The 20,066-nt window shown below is 44.3% G+C and overlaps 1 protein-coding gene across 6 annotated transcripts in view; it reads left to right on the top strand.

Moving 5' to 3' along the window:
• The first annotated feature begins 1,762 nt into the window (after positions 1 to 1,762).
• The window catches only part of mid1 (midline 1), a 36,280-nt gene continuing 17,976 nt past the window's right edge, over positions 1,763 to 20,066 (top strand). Inside the window, exons 1-2 of one of the 6 annotated variants that reach the window (XM_062456691.1) lie at positions 1,763 to 1,921; positions 18,143 to 18,867. In XM_062456691.1, the coding sequence (XP_062312675.1) occupies positions 18,199 to 18,867 (669 nt within the window). In that variant the 5' untranslated portion in view covers positions 1,763 to 1,921; positions 18,143 to 18,198. Of the gene's footprint in view, positions 1,922 to 6,171; positions 6,197 to 8,671; positions 8,819 to 11,022; positions 11,261 to 15,951; positions 16,352 to 18,142; positions 18,868 to 20,066 lie in introns of those variants that run through there. The other 5 variants (XM_062456693.1, XM_062456692.1, XM_062456689.1 and 2 more) reach the window with 5 other exon arrangements.

The raw sequence follows: 20,066 nt of genomic DNA, 5'->3' as shown, positions 1-20,066 counted from the left end.
CTGTATGTGTCTACATCACCAAGCATTCTACTTTGTTTTGGAGATGGGGAGACAATAGATCAATATGCGTCAACCTCAAAGTGTCCATGTTTGGCAAGCGAAGCTGAGCAGCTAGTGAGCTGTTTAGAAAATGTGTGAGCTTTCTGGTTCATTACAGCCACAGCCAGGCAGTTCCAGCTTTACAACCCTGTTTGACAATCAGAGCATTGTGCAGCTGAAACAAGGACATGCATCCCCTTCAGAGTCACAGATGTCCTGGACCCAGATGCTTTTCTTCAGAACAGGCTGTTTGTGACTGTTATGTAGTTTGTAACCCAACAAATATATCTGTTTGAAGTTAACAGATGTTCCATTATTCGGACTCGAAACAGTAATGTAAAGTAAACGTAAACGAAACAGTCTCGTTTCGTCATTAAAGTTGCAATCGAATGTGAACGTACTGTACTAAAGCGTTGAAAACGTTTTTGTATGTCTTTTTTGTAACTGATGTCTGTATGGAGTAAATGTTATGTCTGCATTGGGAAATTATTCATCTGAGTGAATGTTACTGCTAACTGCAAACACATTTACAATCGCTCACGAACACAGTTCACATCAGGCAACATTTCCCTCAAGTGATATTTTTCCATCATCCAACACGTTTGCCCTTCAGAAAATCATTTTGAGGAAAAGGCCAGATGAATTAATTCTCAAATCACCATTCAGGGAGAGTAACTGGCATCATTCACAGGAGACAACTTGCTGTAGGCTAGCTTAGTTAACATTCCAGCTCCTTCCTTCATTTCAATACTAATGCTGTCTGGATTGATAGGAAGGAAAACTGTTGGTGCTCAGACAAGGCAGGAGACACAGTACACTAAATCTGGTCCCAAACATATAATCAAGTGTTTTTACACCTCAAAAGAAAATTCTAGTTTACGCAGGTGATAATTAAGCAGAAGATATACCTCGGTAATAAGCAGTCATCTCATTTTATTGGAGGTGCTGAAACCGGGGGGAATTCCTCAAGGTTAGGGTCAGGTTTAGCAGAAACGTCTTCTTAAAACTGTCTCTGGGAGGAAGTACTCCACAACAATGTCACGGTATGATCCAACCGGATAAACGATTAAATCATTTATTGATGGATGCTGTCATCATCCCTACAGGAGAGACACTAGTCATTAGTACTGAGAAACCCAATTCTCCCTCAGCTAATAGCAATGTCCTTTCCCTTTTTTTTGCCTGCAGGCTCCTTCTTCATCTCCCTGCCTGCTGCCTCCCTGCTGTGGTGACTCAATAGACTTGCCCAGGGCAGTGTGGGATAAACTGTTGAGATGAGAGGCCATTCAGCCCCATTATCAGGGCCTGATTCCCAACACACAGATCCCACATCCAGCCTCGGTGGCACACAGCTCCATGTTTTACCACATTTTCCCCATCGGCTGGATTTCATTTGCCCTCTGTAGTTACAGAGGGCAAAAAAAAAGACGTTTCTTTTTTTTGTAAAAGTTACTGTTAAGTAAGGAAGAAGGAGTTAGGAATGCACAAGGCAAAAGCTCTACTTTCAAAAGTTCTACGCCCACATTCATGGTAATAAAAGTTCATGTAAATCCACGATTTGCATAGTTTGAAGAGAGTGTCGTTTGTGTTAAATTCGGCTCCCTGCAGTGCAGTAATAAATAGGCATTCACCTTAGCACCCAGCTCCTCCTGTGCAAACCTGCAGGGCGGAGGAGAAACAGAGTGGGTGTCAGCCAGGTATGTGCGTGTCTGTGTACACACCCTGATGAAGCGGAGGGGTGCACAGACACATCCAGGACACCTTCCAACCTGCTGTCTGTTTCCTCCAGAGGAGCCATGTTTTGCCTGCCGGACAGACACCCTCTACTGAAGTGATCCAGGAGGGAGGGAAAGACACACAGGCCGCAGCCATGGGGGAGCAGGTAAGAGTCATGTTGCTCGAAGAGGTTCTTCTGATTTCGCCCTGACATGAACTGTGCTGATGATTGTTTCTGATTCGTTGTCAATGTGAATCTCTCATCTACGAAATAGTCAAGCTATTCACCAGAGAGTCAGCATTGTTGTCTCAAGGTGCTGTATTATTAAAAGTGCATATGATGTGCTTAAAAATTCTGTAGTCAGAATAGGTGACTGCCTACCATACAGTAAGACGTTAACATGCTGTAGCATCGACAGATATCATCAGATATCATATCAAAAGAGTGTTTTGCAAGTGGATATGAGGGATTTGGTTACATTCTCAAAGAGAAACATGTGTGTTTGTGTATACTTGGTCGACAGAAAGTGTGTTTTTAGATGAAGTAGGTGTGGATGTGTTGTAACATAACAAGTTGAGTCTTGCGTGAACATGAATCATATTGCTGACAGTTCTAAGAGGATACCAGGTACCACAAGGACAACATTTCTTGGTAGTTATGGAAAGTTATTACTTAGGAAAAAGGTACTACATGAAACTTTGGGAAGGGAATTATTTGGCTCCTGTACAGCCACTCAACTGAAAGATGGAGGTTTTCCGTTGAATGTCATTTTTACACTGAAGCTTATTATTTGAAACAAAAGCTGTGGCATTTATCTTAACTTTTGTGCGTTTTGTGGGAGCAAAAATGGTGCTATGTTATTCTAGGAAAGGACAGAGTACATGTAGATGTGCCAAAAACCTGTTAAAGTCGAAACTCTGGTAAATTCATCTAGTTTCTCAGTAGTTTTCCCCATGCTCAGCATACGCATCTGGGTATGCTCTCCTTCTATAGTCTCCTGTCTCTCCTCCTTTCAAAGAGACTTGAAACGGTAGTATTTTCTCTCAATATGAATCTTTTGTGCCCTGGGCACTGAATTCCATTCCGTAGGTTCCCTTCTCATTTTATGGATAGGGAGGCACAGAGATTCCTCATGAATATGTTATTATACTCTCGAGTGCCACTGATGATCTTCTGATTTTTTATTTACATTAACCAGTGTGAATCGCAGACCGACTCACTTTATCACCTCTGTGGAATGGGCACTACAGCCTCTATGAAGCCCTCCACCTCCAACCATCCACCTCCAACCCTCCACCTCCATGATAGATGGGCCTAATGTATCCAACCCAGAGAGAGGGAGCGAGGAGCTGAGAGTGCCGGCTCCCTGATGAACTGTGAGATTCCCGGGGCTCTGTTGTTGTGACAGTACCGGTGTCTGTGTTGATGTGAGCCCAGGGTGTTTCTGTTCCAGCACCGCCTCTGGAAAGACTGATGCAGAGTCTGTGAGTCAGTCTGGCACCACAGTCTGTGTGATACTCCTCCCCTCTCAGAGATACAGTCCTCGCCTCAGTCCTCAGTTCGGGAGACAGCTATTTGAGCTCGCTGGAAAACAAGACTGTATAATCCATTTAATAAAGAAATACAAGAAATCTCCAGAAGCCAAGCAAAACTTTTTAAGAATGTGAGATACACATGGAATAGAAAGAGGAACCATTGTACCCTCAACCGATCCAATGCAATGAAGATGTTTGTGCTGGCCAGAAACTTAAGTTAAAGATTAAAACCCAACAACCACTGTTCAGTCCCAGCTCTTTATAGAGATTGGCTACACTCTCACACAGAAAGGACAAAGCCAGCTGCCTTACACAATTCCCACAACATATTCTGTATCGCAGATTTGAATCATTAATAGTATTATTTGAATAACCGCCAGCTGTGTGCGGAGAATGTGTTCTGATTGTGTTATGACGAGCCTTATCGTGTGGGCCTGTGGCGAGAAGAGCTTCCAGCCGGGAGTCCCAGCTGGGTCTCCAGCCGTGGGCTCTGACAGCGGTCGCCTCTGCCTGGATGAGACAGACTGCAGCAGTGTGGCACAGCAGATGTTAACACCCCCTCCGGCACATGTTGCCTTGGTCGTCTGCTTTTGAACGGGGCCCAGTCAGACAAGTGACGTGGATGGTGTGTTTACATCCTAAACTGTACCATCAAATGATGTCGAACAGTGAACGATTCCTGAGACAGGAAATGCACATGTTGTTGATTGTGTCTGAAGATGAGGACGAGGATTTCATTGTAATAAACTAACTAGGGATGTCTGATTAGCCAGTAGTAAATCTTTAAAAGGATGCATCTTGATAGAGCATAAAACTAATATTTTAACAAAGCCAAGCAAAGCCTTCAGAAGCTGGAAGCAATTACAGGGTTCTCCAGGAAGTAAAGAATGTGGCAGGCTCTTACCACAGCCGTACAAAAGAAGGATACATTTTTTGAGGAAAGTATAAAGGCCAGCAGGCTTTGGCTAAGGGCTGTGGTGAAACTAAACACGACACACAACCTTCTTTTTCCTGAAAGCTGTCTGCTCTTTCTGTTTTTAAAATGAGAAAATGACAGACATTTTTGTATTTGGCATTGTGTTGCTCCAAACCACAGCTCAGAGCGGATCCTGGGTTCTCTCCCAAAATTATTTCAGCGTTTTATTGTGATAGAAATGTTATTTGGCTAGAGTAGAAAACTGCAATGTACCACTGAAGGTTGCGATTTTAAAGCATAAAAATCTTGACACGTCGTTACTTCTGGCCTTTCTATTGGTCAATTATCAGGACCAAATGTGCCCTTCAGGAGTAGACACTGTAATGGAGGAAATTTACACTCTAAACTGTACAACAGTAAAACTCTGTCACTTCTAATGCCTTTGAGTTTGACTCCAATGCCACTGTACAGTACTGATGCATATGTTTCAAACCAGGGAATGCCCCGTCCTTGCAATGTGGAAACCACCTAGTGCTATACTTTGAAAGAGAGCTTTGTGTTTCCATAACTAAGCCTATCTCTGATGGCATCCATCCTCATACAGTAATGTCTGCCTCTGCCCTGAGCATGGCAGCCGTTGTTTGGGCACAGCCTGTGAGAGCAGAGCAGAGCTGGCATCTAATGCTGTTGTGTTGGCAGGGCCCAGGCCACAGGACCAATCAAGCCACTGTATTCTCAGAGGAGGAGAATCGTTTCCAGGTCAATGGCTGTTATAGCCTGATACGTTAACCCAGCCTCTCCTGAATCTGTCCCATGGCTGTGTGCTTTGAGATGCACACATGACGAGTCTTTTTTAAACTGCAGCAAACAAACAAATCCTAAAAACATAAACAACAGAGATTGTGAGAACTGCCTTTATTGCTAATGATGATTTAATTCTTAATGACAAACATGGATACATTTTGTCAGCCGTAATTTTGCAAAACTCAGTGTGCATTTAGATTTTTTTACATATTCATCAGTTTGGTTCACTGCCTTTCAGGTTTTTTTGTTTGCTGAGCCTTGGGGAAGATCTCTCTGATAGCACTGTAGAGTCATTAAAATCTTGAATTTTTGCATTGGTTACATCGATATAGCTTTAACACTAATGTGCATTTCCATTAGGATCTCACTAGGCCATTAGTGAAACAGAGGTGGAAAATACCTCTGTGCTGCTGCTCGACACTCGCACTGACCATAATGCAATTTTCATGGACTCTCCTAGGTACCGGAATATATTAATATCCAATTAGACCTTGACATTAAGACTGTGAAAAAAATTCCTAAAACCACAGACATGCTTTCACCATTACGACTCTTTGTTCTTTGACAGCTGACTGACCAACGAGGCGAGATGAGGTTGTCATCTCCCTTCCCCGATCACTTCCTTTTGTGTTTCCTCCCTCGTTTACTTGGCCTATGATCTTATGAGCAGTGTTTTTCTCTGAGAGGACCCATTGTTTGGCAAGAGGACCTCTCAGAGCTGTGTGTGGGAGGCAGCAGTGCCCTGGGGACTGACCCCATCTGCCTGCAGCCTGGTTATGAACAGGGAGCCTCATCACAATAGAGTCCTCCAGGTTCCCGCTCCCCCCTCTTTGTCTCCCTGGTTGCTCTGTCTTTGTCTTATGGGTGGAGAGGGGAGTGGCCCGGGCCAGGAGAGCAGCCCCGGCGTTAATGGAGGCACTGTCCATGAAATAACCCAGTGGACTTGACGCTTCCCCAGTGTGGTTCACGCAAGCGTGAGCATGCGGCTGAGCCAGGGGTTGAGGCTGGGGCCGGGGCTGGGGCTGGGGGGTAGGGCGAGGAGGGAGGGAGGGAGCAACCAACGAGACTAGGTTGATGTGTTTTGTTGGAGGCAGAGTTCCATCCATGTGCCAGTGACACAGTGTGCTGAGGCGTCAATGGGAGTTACACATTTCCACCCTGCAAGACAGGACCACCCTGGACCATGTGAGTAAGGCCTATTGCCTCTTCTGTCACATGCAATAACAGGGCAGTTGTTGTTATTTAGAACCGCAGATAAAGGACATTGTGAGTTTGCATCTTATAAAGACTATCTAGTTTGTCTAGTGTGGGGTTAGGGTTAGTTTGCTTGCCGTTGTTTGCTGACTACTCAAGTATCTATCGAAATAAGTTATCCATTCTTGGTTTAGGGTTAATATTTGTATTCATTATACAAAGAGGAGAAAGAGCATAAGCACTTTTGCTAAACTTGATGTTGACTGAAAAGAAGCATAACATTGGTCCATTACACCAATAGACACCTATTAACAAGAACAAAATTATACATGTTTCATTGTAATGTTCCCCAATCTATCACTAGAGTGAACCATGATAAGAAAGAGATCCAAGGATTGATTGTCTGAACGCAGCCTCATGGTATGGTCCCTGTCTGAATAACCCACGTGTGGTAGTGTATTGGAAACATTAGGCTCCCAGCCTTTTTTCTGTTGCTTCCCTTATCTCCTCCTTCATGAGGCTTTGCTGCTCCTCACTCTCTTCTCCTATTAATGCAACTTGACATGCCAGGAACCACAGGATATAATAGCTCCTGGCTACCCCTAGCCTTGTTCAGAATGAATGAATATTCATTTGAAATATTGCTCGTAGTCAGTTAGTGCTTCCATACTGAACTCCAGTTTGGAACAATCTTTCAGCTGAAGTGTATAATCGGTTTAATTCAGGTAAAGATACAACCCATGGTGCTTTTGTTTTCCTTACAAAATGGCAGAAGGGCTTTATGAGTCAGGCTGGGTTCTGGATCAGGTCTGGTTTCAAGTGGGCGAGGTGGAGACAGTCTGGAACCACAGCCGAGACGTGTTCTTTTGGAGTGGTTTAAACGTTACAGAATAACAGTTTCCACTTAATTAAACCTTTGTCAAACCTCAGGATGGGTGTGACAGAGGACTGTACCCTCTGATACTTGACTTTCAACAGCAGTAAAGAAGCATCTTATCCTTAATTCACCTCCACTACACACTGCAGTATTTGGGACATCCAAATTTGAAATGAGGAATAGAATGGAAATGCTATCACTATTACTGTTGCAATTCCAAGACTGAAATTTCAGGATGAACCCAGTACTGTTGAAGGAGATTTTTGGTAAATGCTTTTACCATGAACATTTTCCTGTGAAGTTTTCACATAATAGCGGGATGGGACATACTTCTATTGATTAGTGAACTGAGGATAACTGAATGGAATATTTGTGAGTGTATGCATCTTTGAATGTGTGCATATTTCAATCATGTGGAAAGTAAATATTTTGAAATAGGGTTAATCTAGTGATGTTTCAAGCACAGGTGTTTAACATTTAGGAATACAGTTAGGAATTTGGCTTTAGGTGTGCAGATTAGGTATACAGGAAGGTCTTCAATCTCTTCATTTCACAGAAGCTCCTGCTAGCTCAAGTCTGACAGGACAGCTGACTCAGGTGAACTAGATGACATGCCTATGTTAACGCCTCCCATCACTACGATCCCTCAAGCTTTTCCACGTCAACTTGTCAGCTTAAGAATTCAGTAGGGGTCATTTGGAACAGAAGGACCCTTCACAGTTGCTGTTACCCGTTTCAGATAGAGCCTTTGTAAACAAATTGCTTTGCCTTTTAAAACAAATCCATCAGCTTTCATACAGGCTGAGGACAGAGTGTGACGAAAGCTGAGAGTGACAGCTAGCTACGGGCCTGAGGAAGAGACAGGCATGCTTTGATGGCAGAAGCTGAAGGACTTGCCATGAAAAGATTAACGAGCAGTTTGGCACAACTGCCAAGATGCACTGTGGAGCTGTTGCGCACCACCATGGCAACGGAAGCCTTGCACTTCCCCCCCCTTAACCCCCCACTGTCACCCCAGCTTATAATAGAAAATCAAAATAAACATTACTAGTAGATCAAGATGTAGTTTTCTATACATAAATAACAGAACTACCAGCTATTGAATGACTATTTGCAGAGGGAATTTTGTTGGAACACAGTGTTCAGTGGCAGCATTTCCTCATCAATGGCATGTAAATTAATGGAGGCTGTAAAAACTCCATTATCAACGAGCAAGTCAGCTCAGCTGTGGCCCTGCCCAAATCCCCCTCTCAGTGTGCCTGTCCCCTGCCCTGCCCCACTACATCCTGCCCTCCTTATGCATGGCACCTCTGTTCTCCAATTACTAATCAGGGTTGTCTCCTTGACTGCCACCTCCTCCTGCTCCTCCTCCCCACCTCTGCCGCCAAGTCTGATTGACAGCCCCTCCAGTGGAGGAGGGGGAGATTATTTACCTCCCAAGTTCTCCAGGGACCAAGTTAATGATCCCAGCCAACAAAAACAACACAAAGAGGGAAAAGCCTGAGAAGTCGCTGCCTGCTTCAGTCATTTGGAGCACGCTCCTTCCTTTAGAGAGGGATTAAGGGGAGAGGTGGCTGAGTGAGGAGAATTTCACAGATAGTGGTGACTTAGAGAGACGAGGCAAGGGGAGGCTGAGACTGAGAGAGAGGAGAGAGAAGCTGGTTCTGTCAGCTCACTCCCCTGCTAGGCTCCCGTTCTGCTGTTCATCTGTCACCCAGGCTGTGGAAAGCTGAATGGTAAGGGATAATCGCATGCTTCTCTTCCCCCCCATTCTGTCTGATTTTACTCTGCTCTCTGGTTCCCAGTCAGCCTGTTCAAGGTTGAGCTGATCTGATGCTGATCTGATACCCTAGTGTACGCAGAGCTGTTGAAAATTCACATTTCATTGTATTAGTTATGCTTTGTTGTTCTGCAAATTGTCCCATTTATTACACATTGTCATATTTCATGCTTGACATTTTAATATAATTTTTTTCTTTCACAAAATCATGACAAGCCTGAAGACCGAATACTTTTGTTTAGAATAATCAAATTCAATAGTTTTGCCTTTGATTTTTGGAGAATGTCTGCGGTCTTTTTATGTCCCTTTAGATTTTTTTTCCTTCTAATGATTCTTTGCACTGTTTTCAAAAAATCGATGTAATTGTCTGCAGGACATACACACACGTGGTTCGAAAGTAGAACTCACTCTGTGCATGTTTTGTTAATGAGGTGATTGATGGTCAATGGTTGCCTATTGATTGATGGTAGTAATATTTGTAAGCAGTATTGGCTGGTGTCCAATAATGCACAATCTTCAGTAAGATTAGAACTCTCAGGAACTGATCCTGGAGTGTGGTATCAGTGAAAGAACTGTAATATCAGTGCCGAAAAGAGATTGACCAATATTTACAAATGAAATCAGGTTCCACCGAACTTCCATTATGCAAAAACAGGTTTCCATACCAGATGCCTCGCAGTTGTCACACACTTCACAATACAAGCCTTTATTTTGATGAGATGGCAGTTAGATTGGTTTCTAACTTGGTTGCCAAGGTTTTTTTCCATAAACAAACAACCAAAAATGTCTCTGGTCATAGTCTTGTGGGAGACACTGATGGCCAAAACTACCATACATAAAACCACCCAGTCTTCATAATACCTCAGTTGGTTCTCAGAGATATTTTTATTCTCTGCCTTGTCTTTCCAGACCCAGAGAAAACTGAATTACTTTCAGTTCAGCATGAGAGAGAAACAACAGGACTCCTGGAGCAGAGTGCTGTTTGCAGTAATTACTGATCCAAATCGATCATCATACTGTACTACTGCCAGTATACTGAGCTGTAGTCTCACTGGGTGTAGGATGGGAGATCAGTATCACTGGTACAGTATCACTGTGAGGTCATTGCTAAAGGTTATTTCAGGTGCTGACGTGTATGAGCTTCAAACCTCCCTCTTTGGAAACAGCTGTGGGCCTGTGTCCATGGTATGGGTTCAATCAAACGTTGTACGTCGTGATGGCATCAGTGTATCGCTGCCAGACTTATGTAGCTGCAGATGTTTTGAGAGGCAACATTTTTCCACATGACCACAGGCAAGTGAGCTGATGCCAACGGACTGAGACGACTTTCAACACGGTCTCAGTCAACTATTTCAACCACAAATACATTCCTGTGTGTTTCTAAGTCGGTTTACATCTTAACATAGTCAAATGGAATGAAGGGCGTGTTCTCTGTGATAAATACTTTACTCGGTAAGCTCAATGAAAAGTAAAAGATAAGCATCGTAAAGGCAGTTGTCTGATTATATTATGACAACATTACTTACTTTGATAATTGTGCTTATACCATTGTTGTAACATATTTAGTACACATGATAATTAACCCACAGAAATAGAACACCAAATTATACTGCAACTTGTGAACTTGTTCTCATTCTTCTGGTCATGGGAGCTGCAATATATAATCTTATGTGGCTTTGTAACAATGGGTCAATGAATGAATAGGTCATAGTCATCTCATTCAGCATCAGTAATGCATAGTGACATCATTGATTGTACTGTATTGCTAAAGGCTACATGGATCGCTGTATTGAGTTTCTGTATTGAAAGTGACATACCTTGCATTCATTGTTTTACAGTAGATGAGTTTCGAATTACAACTGAAGTGCTGTGTAGCTACGTATGATAGCCTAACAAAACGACGCATACACACTGTCCTCTTGAATCGAAGAAGCACTGTATAACTTCTCATCAAGCCTTCCTTCCTTGATCATTCAAGTTAGAGACAGTATTGTTCTAATATGCTATACGTCATAATGAATGTATTTAGTGTCATGTACACTGCTATGATAGCAGTATTACAGCAATGCCTCAGCTTGACAACAGCTTCAACAGACACACCCACCCTTAGAGGGCCCTCCCCTCCATATAATTGGCCGGTACAACAGCCGCAGTGGCTTCATACTTACAGTTCACATTTGAAAGAAGAGAGGGGTTGGAAAGTTAGAAACCTTCCTGCAGTGTTTCAACAAGCTGATAGGACAGGGTTGGGGGCCAAAAACTCCCAGAAGAGACTCATTCTAAAGGGTGAGCCACATGCAGGTCAATACGGAGTAGGGCTGTGTTGTGGGTTAACAGTATTGAGAAGCCTGGGACTGCCATCTCTCTCCTATTGTTGATGGATGTAACCATGTTGCAGGTAAGGCAGATTGTTCTGTAACATATGTCACTGTGAGAGTGTTATAGAAGTCATTGTTTAATCCTTGGCACTGTTCCTGTGAGACCCAAGGTGACGTTCACGAACATGAAGCCTTTTCAAGTTTTCAAGCCTTCCAGGCATGGCTCATTTCAAAAGATGATGTCACTTTGCCTTGTTGCTTTCAGAAGGTTCATTACGTTTGAACAAATACATGAGGCGGTACAGTAAGGTGACATGGGTCAGAACAGGATAGTGTGAGCCAAGAACAAATGCTAAACAGAAGAGTGCAACACAACACTTCAACACTGTTTTTCTGAAGCTGAGCAGAAGCTGTGTGCTATACTTCCTTGTACATCTGTTATCCGTGTCTCTCTGGACACCGTTGAACGTTTAAATACTCCCGTCCTACAGAAAAAATACAGAACCCCTTTGACATGGGCTGGTTCTGAACAGCTAGAGTAAATAGTCTGAATGGAGTTGAAATGCCGACATTGATCTACGAAGTTCTGCTGTGTATAACATTTTACAGTGAATGTTTTGGGAATGTTCCAAAGATAATAGTTGGCTTGTCTATTCCTAAATTATATCTCTTATAAAAACGTTATTCGCCTAAAGAAGCTCCTTTTTCAGCTGATATGTTTAAGCTTGTTGTACCAAGTGACAGTGAAACCAGTTCTGGGAAGAAATGGCAGCCAGAGATCTTCTTATGCCCTGATGACCCACCAAATATCATTAACCACTCAGATAAGATAAGAAAGCGAAGCTGAAAGGCGGCAGTGTGTGTTCTTTCTTCCCATAGCATTATGGGTAAAAAGGTGTCTGCATTTGATGGCTGTTCCTTATCAGACTAAGCCCTTTATGTAGAAGTGTAGAAATTGAGACATTGTAGTTGTAGCCAAGGGTTTTGCAATTAATGAGTAACTTGCCTTTTCCCAGATCTCAGGAATGTTGGAGGTTTGCACTCCACAGGCTTGTGTGGTAAATACACATCTGCCGTTGTCATGGGAACACTTGGAGATTGAAATAAGGGGGATCAGAGCAAGAGTTAATGAATCATTACTTGCTTTGAAAAGACGGTTCAAAAACTTTAACAAGGGCACAGTCAGGACAAGTAGTGATGGGGTGTGTGTTATGCAGTGGGGACATTTTACACGTATGTTGATACATGGATTAGTCTAACTGTCAGCCTTTTCCAAATATTTGCATGATCGCCTTTAAAATATGGTCCAGGTTTCAATTCAATCTGTCACTGGCATACAGTTCACTCATAGGCCACAAGATGTCCCTCTTTGACCTGGTTTGCATTGAGAGTTCAGCGGTCCATTAACGTTTGTGCTGTTTTCAGATCCTAGTGGAGATTTACTGTAGCAACAGAAATCAAGTCAGCAAAACTTTTACGTGATTTAGAATCCTTCCCAATCATACATTGACTCAAAATGTTGTCTTGTGCGTTTAGACTACTTAAATGAAGAGGACAGTATCATGAGCATGGAATACCTGTAAAAAAAAAAAAAAGACTATGATATGCTGTACTAGACTAGTACAACTGTCTTTGTTACCATGACGATGTCTGCAACACTTTGAGCTGGGGAAGTAAGAGTGAGAGGGGGATTCAATGCAAGTTCATGTGGTTATGGAAAGAAAACACAATTTTCCTGCCGATGCCACCTGCCAAGCCACTGAGAGGAAATGGGAGAGTTTGGCCGTTCTGATTGCTGACCAGGATGACCTCCAAAGGGCCAGGGATGCTGGCTCACCCAGCAGGCCCGCAGGCCTCTCTTCAAAGCCCTTCAGTTGGCAAGGAGATCTACCTGGCAATGAATCAGTCCAACTTTATCCTGATAAATGTCTCCAGTTTCTAATCTTATATTACTGTGACAAGAAGTGCAGCATACAAACCATGTCGTTGTTTAGTTATTTTTGGACCAGTCTTTTGACCCTCTCCACACAGTCATGATCGATACTAGATAAGCTGGGTGGATTGGAGGCAGATCTTTCGTAACTGTGTTCTATCCATTAACATGGATTTGCAGTGGCTCAGACAGTGTTTAGCTAACTATAAAAGTCAGTGTGGAGGTGTGTTTTTTTCCCCTCCACATAATCCTATTTAGCAGGTGGGGACCATAAAAGGTACATCAAGCAAACATTTGTGTTTATTCTCTGCTTCTCTCAGATAGCACTTGCTTTTCTCATTTCAAATCCCAAATTCCTATTTGTGTGAATGTGGGTCAGCATCGGCCCCTGCTGATAATCACAGAGTGATCTATCCGGGTGCAGATCTGGCATATTACAGCCTGTCTAATCATCTGCCTCACGCCACAGCTGTAAATCACATTAGGCCTGAGTGGGCCGCGGCACTGAGCTGGCTGCTTTACAGAGCACAGCGAGGCTGCGGATTGGTCACAGATACGCCGGCAAGACAGGATTACAGATAAACATGTTAGGTATCTGCCCCAAGGAAAGGGAAAAGAGCAAACTGTCTCTCCCCTTCTCTCTAATGATGAAAACGTGGATCCCGGCCATCGTTAGGGATGATGGAACACTGCAACCGAGGAGATTAGAAAGTGCCTGAACAGGAAATCCCCTTCCTGTGCAAATCGTCCTTTTTCATCCCAGATTGATGACTGCGACGCTTATTAAATTCGATCCCAATTTTGTTGTTGATAATATTATTAACAACAAATAATATCATAGTTTGCGGTGTCACTTTTAATCAACTCGTTGTTAAGTGCCTGTGTGGAGCCGTTGCACCTAACCCCCCTCTGGGAAAACCTGTCAGTGTTGACTCCTCGTCTTGTTTATTGTTCTTGTGCTTTCTCAGTTCAGTGCTAACACAGTGCCACGCCTGTCAGTTAGCAGTTAACACCCCCTTCTCCAAAGTGGAGTATTTAGAAGCTTATCTCTACTTAATCAGGCTCCACTGGCATCTAAGGTTTAAAGGGTATTCGGAATCCCTTTGCTATGACCGGAGCTCTATGGGCACGAAGCATTCACGACGGTGATGCACAGCCATATTGATTGTTCGTGTACTGCCAAGCTCTAACAGGCTGCAAAGCTTATCTAAGCCCCATTGTTAAGGTCACATTTCACATGGACTTTTTCCATAGTTGTCAATGGGCAGGCAGGGACCTTCAGGTTCCGTGGGCAGCTGATCATGCACCACGACACATGCATGATCAATCGATGTCCAATAGTCACAGCGACACGATCATTGCATATACTGTCAACAGGTCTAATAATGCATGGACATTCTCTCATGAAGTACTTCAACTCAATACCAAACTGTAAATAGGCCTATTGAACATGGTTATTCTGGATTCACCCAATGTCACACTATTTGATCTTGTTATCCTGGTTCTCTTCACTTCACCTTCAAATGTTGCCACTTGATAGCTACTGTAGAGGTCAGGCAAAAAACGACTATTGTATGCTCTGCATAAAGTAGAGCTGCTCATGCATGACTGGATGTCGTCTGTCTATTTGGAGTCCTGTGTTCTGAGGTGAAGCCAAGAACAGCTTTCATGTGTACAGCTGGTGGTTCGGGCTTGAGATGCCTGGGCTGTTGGACTGTTTGTCCATTAGGAACCTTGTGGTCCTGGAAGCGTGTCCTGAGGAGCACCCCTCTCTCTCTCCTCCTCCGACACTCCCGACATTATAGCTGGCATTCCTTCCCTGCTGGAGGCTTTAGAGGAAGCACTGGGCATGTCATTCACTGTCCGATCATCCCCGCCTTTGACATCGCTTGGCTCGTACCCTCTGCTGAGGCGTGCTTTTAATATCAACAGTAGGAATTCGTCCATCAGAGAGGATCCAACATGACGGCTCTTTTGATTGATAGGGCGATTCAAGCTCAGCCCAGTAGGGTATAGTTGTTATTGAAAGGCACATGGGAAGCAGATGCCCCCCCCCTCACCGCCTAAAAGATCCACACTCCAACTGACTGATGTTCAAGTGTTCATGTAAGAGATCTCTTGTACAGGTCTCACTATCAGCTCTCTTGTACACTGCTGAGATAAAATTTATATGAATGGTTTTCGATAGACCTTAGGCTTGTACCGGTGTGTGGTGGATTCGTAAACACTTTCCTCTGGCCTAGCTCATAGAGGCATTTGTGAAAGACGAGAGGGGGATAAGGTGAGAGCGAGAGGCAGAGAGAGAGAGAGAGAGAGAGAGAGAGAGAGAGAGAGAGAGAGAGAGAGAGAGACAGAGAGGTATAGACGGTTAGACAACAGCCTGTGATGTAATCTGCACGTTCCAGGTCAGCTCGTTGTTTGGGAGCAAAGCGAATGGAATCAGAGATGCCCGTCCCATATTCTAGAATGAATCCCGCTGCAGGCCGGGCTCCTGTAACCTCCGCGCTCCCGCGTGTGTCGTCAGCCATTCTCTTTTTTAATCCCTGGTGACAGAGCCAAGAAAAGTTCCGCCACACAGGGCAGCATTGTGTCGCTGGAGAGGCAAGAGGGAGGGTCGCAGGGGGGGAACGGATCCCGACGCTCTCCCCGTCAGTTCACACTGAACGAGCAGGCCAGGGAGGACACTGACCTGCCTGTGAGGGCGACAGGAACGGTGGGCCGAGGGTCTACAGGGCTCAGTCTGCGCTTACATCCGGGCTGTTTCTCTCTAACTTCTTCTGTCAGCTCCCTCCCTCTCCCTGTCTCTCTCCCTCCCTCTCCCTGTCTCTCTCTCTCTCCCTCCCCCTCCCTCTCGCTCTCTCTCTCCCTCTGTCCCATCCTCCCTCTCTCACACTCTTTTTTCTCTTTGTTGCTCTCCTCTCTCTCTCTCTCTCTCTCTCTCTCTCTCTGCCTCTACTTCCAGTGCTGGCTGGCTCTCCTGCTGGAGGTGGAGTTGGCTTTCCTGGAATTGTCGGGCAGCTTTTCCTGTTGTGCTTGCTACCTCTTGCTCCGTCTCCTGGTTAATGACAGCCCCACTGCAGGATTACTGGGTTATGGAGACTCGTGCCATCTGGATCCCTGTGTCCACACACCGTCGGCCCGTTTAAGGCTTTCCCGTAAATCGACTTTCATGATTTGGGTCAGAAGTTCCCACTCGACCGACATGTCTGTCCTGTGCAATCCGGGGCGAGATCCATCGGTGGGTAATGTAAACTGCGTATGAATGGAATAGCTCTGGGGAGTGTGTAGTGTACTGCACTGGAAGGTGCTGTGGACACATCTGGCCGTGTGCCACAGTGGGATTTTACAGGTTTCGTGTGACTCTGGGACTCTTTTACAGTAACCGTGTAGAATGACATCATGGCGAGGTGATCTGTCTATGTAGCCTGCTACCTTTGCATTCCACTACTCAACAAAAGCTCTTAGCCCTGGTTGACTATTAAAGTATAAATCCACTGTTACGGTTTGTTGAAAGAGAGCTGAATAATTCACCTGGTTTAATGATGCACTCTTGGAAGATCGGACAAGTGTTTGGAAACCAAGGAGGGTTGCGGAACTCTGTGCAAATAGGAGTTCTGAATTGTTTGTAAAACATTTGACGACAGATAAGGGTGTGACATCAGGAGAGTGGTACAGTAATGTGTAAACGTGGTCACGGATCCTCCAATAACGACAGTTTACGAGCTAGTTAAAATACGTAGCGGCCTATTCTGTGGATAACGGCATGCATGCATCAGTCACTGTTTAACTTTTCAATTCAATGTTTATTCTGACTGCTTGACGTTTAGAGTCTCTTTTTTTTACGCAAACTTTACACTATGATTTCAAACTTGATGAAAAGAGAGCGTCTTTGTCTGCCTTGAGGACACCCATGGAAGACACCTGGACTTGGCTCTGTGTACACAAACCAACAATGGAGGCATAACAAAGAGCCACACAGATGCATTTTCTCCTCACTACAGACATGGGAGACAAGTGCAACAATTGTCTCTTGTCTCTGCTTGTACAGTAGACGAGACGTGAGCCCCAGTGGATTTGAATAGAATAGGGGGAACAGAGGCGGGCCTGTGGACGGAGGGTAATTGCTGTATCCTTACAACTTCAAAGACCACTTGTGCCCGGCTGGTCTTGCTAATGAGATTTTGCCTTCTTTCACACGTAATGAAGTATAGGTAGAGGGTTCACACAGGGAGGCATAGCGGGCACAGCTGGGGTGTCTGAGTGGCGTTTAACAAAGGCACAGTGTCAAGCCCAATGTGTGGACCCAGCCGTGAGCAGCCATGGCTACAGACTTCTGCTCCACTGAGCTGTCGGTCTGGCCTCTGTGGCCTGCTGCTGGCCAGCCTACCACACTACACCCTATGGGAGACAGACGCATACACAAGGTTAGATGCACAAATGGGCCAAGCTATTCTTATACAGTATGTCCACTGAAATGAGTAATTCCTGCACAGTTATATCATCAAAACAACACAAAGCTCTTACATAAAAAATGGAGGGATGTCTGTTTGTTTGTTTTTACCAATTTGTTAGATTTCTAAAATAGGAACAGATTGGGGTAATGAAATGTGGTTGTATTATTTGAGTTGGCAGAATGACACGAAAATACAGTCCCTGTACTTTACTTTTGACCAAAAACACTTTAGTAGCTTATGAATCATTCAAATTAGTAGCTTATGAATCTTTCAAATCAGAATGCATCCAATTTTTGTGGAATTTTTACTTTTAATTTGTTGTTACTCTTTATGCATGCTAAAACCATGAACTGCACCAATACAGCATAATGTGTGGCACCCGTACACTTATAATCTTGAGTTTCTTTAAGATCAGGAATTTGGCAAGGTTACTTCGTGATTTCTGCTCAGTCTGGACAGTTATTTTCTATATTAATGTATACCACCCCCCCCCCCACACACACACACTCATCTGTCTCTCTCTATCACTCTCTCTTTCTTTCTTCCACTAATTTAATTGTATTCTGTCTTTACAGATAGCTGATCAGCTTCCCTGGATTTCGCTAACCGCACCGCTTTGTTTTGCGTGAAGATGGAAACATTGGAGTCTGAGTTGACCTGCCCAATTTGTCTGGAGCTCTTTGAAGACCCGCTGCTCTTGCCCTGCGCACACAGCCTGTGTTTTAACTGCGCTCATCGCATCCTGGTCTCCCACTGCACACCCAACGAGCCTGTCCAGTCCATCAACGCCTTCCAGTGTCCGACGTGTCGCTATGTCATCACCCTCAACCAGAGGGGCCTAGAGGGACTGAAGCGGAACGTCACATTACAGAACATCATCGACCGTTACCACAAGGCCTCGCTCAGCGGACCCAACTCCCCCAGCGAGACGAGGCGCCAGCGAGCCGCCCCGGACCACGGCACAGCCATGACCTCGCCCAGCGACAGGGTCCAGTGCCAGTTCTGCGAGCAGGACCCTCCCCAGGATGCCGTGAAGACGTGCGTCACCTGCGAGGTGTCTTACTGTGAGGAGTGCCTGAAGGCCACCCACCCAAACAAGAAGCCGTTCACGGGCCACCGTCTGATCGAGCCCCTGCCAGACTCTCACGTCAGGGGACTCATGTGTCTGGAGCACCAAGACGAGAAGGTCAACATGTACTGTGTGACAGACGAACAGTTGATCTGTGCCTTGTGCAAGCTGGTGGGACGCCACAGGGACCACCAAGTAGCAGCCCTCAGTGACCGCTACGAAAAGCTGAAGGTAAGACAGTCCATTCAGACAGGACGGCTTGGGGAGCTAGGGTTGAGTTTTGTATCCCCCGATCAAACTGCATGTCCAGCTATAAAGAACCAAATATTGAGTCTTTTCAATATTTGACCATTCTGTGTTCATTGTGTTGAAAGGGTATCTACCTACACGTAATGAAATGAAAAAATATTCACTCAATTGCGTTTGCTTTTTATGTCCTCAAACCCTCTGAAAGAAATGTCACCTTAAATTATGGTATATTTTTTTATTTACAAAGACATTTGTGAGATTTTTTGATACTCATCTTTGTGATTATTTGTGTGTGTGTCAGCATCCACATGATGAAGTGAATTCCATTCGAAACCATTGCTGGTACTGTATATCGTTCAAAAATGTGATCCAACACAGATATTGGTGGATTCACTTTGAATGTTGTTTGGGACAGAATGGTGGATAAAACAGAAGTCATGCTAAATACACAGTAGAACAGACCCGCCATGATACAAAGTAATGCTCTCGACTTCAAAAGAAAGCACTCACAGTATTAGTGGGAGAAATGACAAATGGAATTCCCAAGTCTGATTTTAAAGAGCTGTATCAGTATTAACCTCATGTGATGTCTGTGAATAACATTTCAAAGAGCAAAAGCTGTTAAAAACAACGAGCGATCACACACCATGACCCTCTTTCTTTTGAGGGGCTTAAATGTAACATTTACTGCACAATTACAACCAATAAAAGAGATTGCCTCCAGGGTTTCAGGTTAAGTAGAACTACCCACTTTCCCTCCACGGGTCCACATTAATAAGGCAGCACAAGAGAACACTGCTAGCTGGAACACACAAAAAGGTGGCCACGCATTCCTTCGACTTTACCCTTGAATGAGCTGCTGTCAAAGCAGTGAGATTTGGGCTTTGTGGGTCAGTATTTTGCCAACACACGCCATGGGACCCTATCATGGCTCCAGAAACCTCCTAGGAGCGATTAATGGAGTAGTACAAGGCAACCGTGCAGCTGGCTATTATTTTCAGCCTTTCACATGGAAATAGCTTTTCATATCTAGTGACAAAGTGTACAGTGGGACTTTTTCACATTTTTACGCTTGAAATGGTGAACTAAGATTTACCTATATTAAATGGTTTGTCTAAATATTGGATGCTAGAATCAGTAAAGAGCAGAGAATATTTTTTTATTCATTTGTACTCAGTGTG

Source organism: Osmerus eperlanus, chromosome 3 (assembly GCF_963692335.1).
Source record: "Osmerus eperlanus chromosome 3, fOsmEpe2.1, whole genome shotgun sequence".
NCBI classification, from domain to species: domain Eukaryota; kingdom Metazoa; phylum Chordata; class Actinopteri; order Osmeriformes; family Osmeridae; genus Osmerus; species Osmerus eperlanus.
The sequence above is the reverse complement of the archived record's forward strand: the minus strand, read 5'-3'. Positions and strand labels throughout refer to the sequence as shown.